At 36.5% G+C, this 4,388-nt stretch overlaps 1 protein-coding gene across 1 annotated transcript; it reads right to left on the bottom strand.

Moving 5' to 3' along the window:
• Positions 1-244: 244 nt before the first annotated feature.
• LOC114272496 (putative pectinesterase/pectinesterase inhibitor 45) lies at positions 245-3,285 on the bottom strand. The gene is made up of 3 exons (XM_028214219.2): positions 2,071-3,285; positions 1,672-1,832; positions 245-942 (listed from the first exon to the last, which is right to left on the bottom strand). The coding sequence occupies exons 1-3, from the start codon at positions 3,045-3,047 to the stop codon at positions 245-247; spliced, it is 1,836 nt and encodes a 611-aa protein (XP_028070020.2). The 5' UTR covers positions 3,048-3,285.
• Between the last annotated feature and the right edge of the window lie 1,103 nt (positions 3,286-4,388).

Here is a 4,388-nt window from a genome sequence, read left to right as displayed (position 1 = left end):
CAAAAATGTGAATGACACCTCATTTTGGATGAATGAGATCTTGTTTTTAAAATTCTATGTGTATACCATATTTCATAACAAAAAATGACATGGTTCATGTACCAAAGCCAACAGCTAGCATGACAATAATAGGGCACATCTCTTGCCCATGAAAGATTTTTTAAACCTCAGCCACTGATAAGTTATCAGACACCGGACACCGAAAATGACCAGATAAGTCAGTAATCAGCAGTAGCAGTAGTAGTTAAAATAGGCCAAAACGAACTGGAACATTGTCAGATTTCAGCCAAGTATCGCCTTGTATGAAGGGACCGACTGTAAATTTGGTTGCATCTTCTTTGTTAGTAATAACCTTGTAACCAGGCCACTTGACTCTGGCAGTAACACTTGCCCCGGGACCCTTGTTCTTGTACTCTGCATAATAGAGTGTCTTGAGTGTAGCCTCTTTGTCGTCCCAGCGTAACCATCCTTCAGGATGAATGAGATCACCGATCTCTGATTCCATGACAATGGTTCTAGAGTATTCCTTCCAGGGCCTTCCAAGGTAACTCTTGAACTTGGCTTTCTCAGGCTCCAATTTATCATCTGCCAAAATTTTACAGTTTTGCAACACTATTCCAGTGGTTTCGTGCTTACAGATCCTTCCTTGGGCAGTGACAATGTTTTGTTGGTTGTCCATTGGCTTCCTAACATATATCATGCAGTTTTGGAGAACAACAGATGCATCTCCAAAGATGAAATCAATAGTGCCGGTGATGAGACAGCTACGATAGAATTGGCGATGGGTTTGAACGTATAAGGTGTCTTGGTAGCCCTCCATACGACAGTTAACAAAAATTGAACGGTCCGATTGGACTCTCAGAGCCACTGCCTGATGCTTTTCTGGACCAGCAGTGTTTCTGAATCCCATAGATTGTGCCATAAAACCTTCTCCTATAGCCGCTGCAACCAATCCAGGTAGTGTATCACAAAAGTATTCAGAAATGAGCTGTGAGTGTGTGTAATTGAAACGTAATACCATACAAATAAATTTTTTGTGACTAACTGTGGTCCATTTTTTTTGTAGTAATGATATATAAACGAAATTTTGGTATAATTTTTTTTATACAAAATGGTGTGAGTTGTTTGTACAAAATTTCTATTTGTAAATTATTATTATTATTATTTTATTTTATATAAATTATGACTCATAATTTTAAAAATATTGCTGCCACTACATCATTTGAATAAGTTTTTGATACAAAAAAAATTGTTCTAGAATCATTTTAATTTCATAGTTAATGTTGTGCAGATATAACTTTTATACAAAATACATAATAATACAGAATAATATGATATTTTGGGGAAATTTCATTTCCAACCAAAATATTTACAATTGTGATGCTTAATTTCAAGAACGTTACTAGTACTACATCATTTTAGATGAATATTTGCATAAAAATGAGTGCTTGTGGATAATTTTGCTTAATTTGTTTTAAAGTTAGCCGAGTTGGTTATAGCCCTTACACCTCCTTGATTGCACCAACTGGGAGGCCAACATTACAAATTCTGTTATAGATTCTCATGAAGCTTATTACTAAAAACAAGCCAAGCCAAATGGAGAGCTCCATTTCTAATAATAAAATAAAAATAGAGCTCAATTTCTCATGCTTGTTAAGTTGGTAAACATACCAAAAGTTGCAGTTTGGAATGTTCGAGTTCCATCTATAAAATTTTTATTCCCTGTGACAATACTCTTTTGCGATCCCTCACCATACATGGTCACATTAACCATCTCTTTTGTCACTGTGATGTACTCCTCGTAAATTCCTGCTTTAACGTAAATAACGTACCTGCGTTGTAATAAATGTGAATAAAATCCATCAACAAAAAATATACCTAATAGAAAATTTAACCAAATAAAATCGATTATTTATGTCAGGAGAAATAATGCATCCAAACATTTTTAAAAAAGAAATGCTAGATGCACAGAATTAGAACACAGTAAGTGCCCGCTTCTTATTGCACTTCCTTTCCTTTCCTTTCCTTGATGTGAGAAGAAAATTAACCACAGCAATGGAATACACATACCGTCCTTGGTATTTTTTGGGCATTGCAGCGAGCGCAGCAGTAATGGTACTGAAGTTTCCGCTTCCATCTTTTGCGACAGTCACGTTAGGGGTGAATTTGTCAGCCGCCTTTACTTTGAGCACTCTTCGATCCTCATGGGTCATCCAGGACGGAAGCCCATCTTCGTCCAAGGATGCGGTGGTGGTCGATGACGTCGTCAAAAGGTGTCGATTGGTTGATCCTGTCGCAGGTGCCTGTAGGAAGTTAGAAAAGACAGAAGCTACCTGTGTGATAATGGCAAGAGCATTGCTGGTGTGTTCCCTTGTATTCTTCAATGCTTTCTGCATTGCAGTTTTCATTTCACCTTCGGGGAAACCATCGATGCATGTTTGTTGGTAAGACATCACCGCGCTGAGCCAGTTGTTCAAATCAGGGGTTGCCGAGGACAGCTTTCCCAAATTTTGATTATTTATATCTGATATGGAACTGTTTAATTCCTCTGTAGCATCGTCCAGGAGTACCATGCAATCCTCAAATGCCCCTTGCTGTTCAGGGGTTTCAAATTTGAATGTAGCGGTCTGGTTTTTGGCCTTGTTGAGCTCAAGCGCAGCCACTGAGATCGCAGCCTTGAGAAGATCCTTGGGTTTGGGCGTTGCAGAGGAGTTGGAGCCCACCGCCTTCAAGAGGCTGCTCTCGCAGGCTTGCTTGTAATCTGTGGGTGCACATATCATTTTTATGGCCTTCTGGGATTGTGAAACACCACCCTCTTTCGTAGGATGAGACGGAGGAGAATTGCCTTTGCCATTGCTAGTGCCATTGTTGGAATGATTGTTGGTACTGGACAAGCGATTTTTATAGAGGACGAAGCAGACTGCAGCAGCAACCGCAAGGAGGAGGACAATGATTAAAATTGAAGCAATGATTATCCTCTTTTTAAGCTTTTGTTGCCTCTCTCTTTTTCGCCGTTCTGATATATGGTCAAAATCCTGAAAAGCCATGTTTTGTTTTGCTTTGCTTGCGATTGATGAAGTACCTGTCAGGCAGAGGCTTCTCTCTGCCTTAAGGTTTCAATGCAAGGCGAGGCCAAAGGTTCTTCCTTCTCTGTATGGTTTTTTTTTTTTTTCTTTTTACTTTTTTTGTAAAATTTTTATGGCTTTTGGAATTTAGTTCTTATATGACTCTTATTATTCAAGTAAAGGAAGTAGGTTTGGATTAGAGACATTTTAGGACATCTATTCAAAAGTTAGTTAGTTAGTTAAAATGCTTGGACAATGGGAGATGAGAGCATTCTGTCCCTTTACAACCACATTTTGTGAATGTTTTCCTCCTCGTCGTCCGCATTTTCTTCAAACTTGTAAAATTTCGTAAATGCTGGCCCCTCCCTATCTCTCTCTCTCTCTCTCCCTCAAGTGCTTGTTGTCCATCCTCAAAGTATCAGCCAAACTCTTTGGTCTATATATTGTGCTTGCATAAGGTCCAAAAAAAAAACCGTATCCCTACCTTATTCTAGTATAGGTCTATCTCTATCTATCTCCATAGGTAATTTGTATGTAGAGTATCCTTATGATGCAGCGTGAAACGTGAAATAGTAACAATCATAGAATCTATTGATTGAAATAAGAATACTGAAAGATTCTTTCCTAAACTCGTTGATTCACAAAGAATACTGAGAATACAGGCTCAATAATGATGGGTTCACAAAGAATACTCAAAATTGGAACAAAAAAGTACAAAACTCGAAATATATTAATTCTCAAAAACTAAAGAGCCCTAAGGCTTAGATCCATTATTTATAAGCAAAAGACAGACCTAACTTAAATAGGAAACAACATGAATTGGCAAAAATCATAATGCAATATGGAAATAAAGAAATATAACGAAAATTATCAAAAATGAAAATATTGCAATAAAATAAAGAAACTACTAATATATGCTTCCATAATCATGGAAGATTTTTTGGAATCGGATTTTGAGGACTGTGCTAGGAGTAATTGAAGGTTCAAATCCTTCCCAAACAGGGACGGAACCAGTATTCTATCTGCCAGGGGGCCAAAATCTAAAATAGAAATATTCATTTAATGTAGATTTATTTGTTTATTAAATTAAGATTTTTTTTTATTGACCAAATTGCATTTTTTATTTTGAAAAACCACTCACTTAAGTAGTAAGCAGTACACAAGAAATAAAAAATTTAAAAAAAAAAAAGAAGAAGAGAGAATAAGATTTTATCACAATTTATTTATTATATAATATAATATTATTGCATTAGCAACAAATCTGAATTATAGAACTCATTATACTAATGCAATAATAGATAATATTATAAAAAGAATTAGGCA

The sequence above is a fragment of the Camellia sinensis genome, chromosome 4, assembly GCF_055761805.1.
Source record: "Camellia sinensis isolate YWXY chromosome 4, ASM5576180v1, whole genome shotgun sequence".
NCBI classification, from domain to species: Eukaryota; Viridiplantae; Streptophyta; class Magnoliopsida; order Ericales; family Theaceae; genus Camellia; species Camellia sinensis.
The sequence above is the reverse complement of the archived record's forward strand: the minus strand, read 5'-3'. Positions and strand labels throughout refer to the sequence as shown.

What these genes read in the sequence shown, in the direction of transcription:
- LOC114272496 (XM_028214219.2), bottom strand. Translation starts at nt 3,047, where the DNA reads ATGGCTTTTCAGGATTTTGACCATATATCAGAACGGCGAAAAAGAGAG. An exon ending in CCCAAAAAATACCAAGGACG is followed by an intron (nt 1,833 to 2,070) that starts GTATGTGTATTC and finishes ATTACAACGCAG; the next exon opens with GTACGTTATTTACGTTAAAG. An exon ending in ATTCCAAACTGCAACTTTTG is followed by an intron (nt 943 to 1,671) that starts GTATGTTTACCA and finishes GATTGGTTGCAG; the next exon opens with CGGCTATAGGAGAAGGTTTT.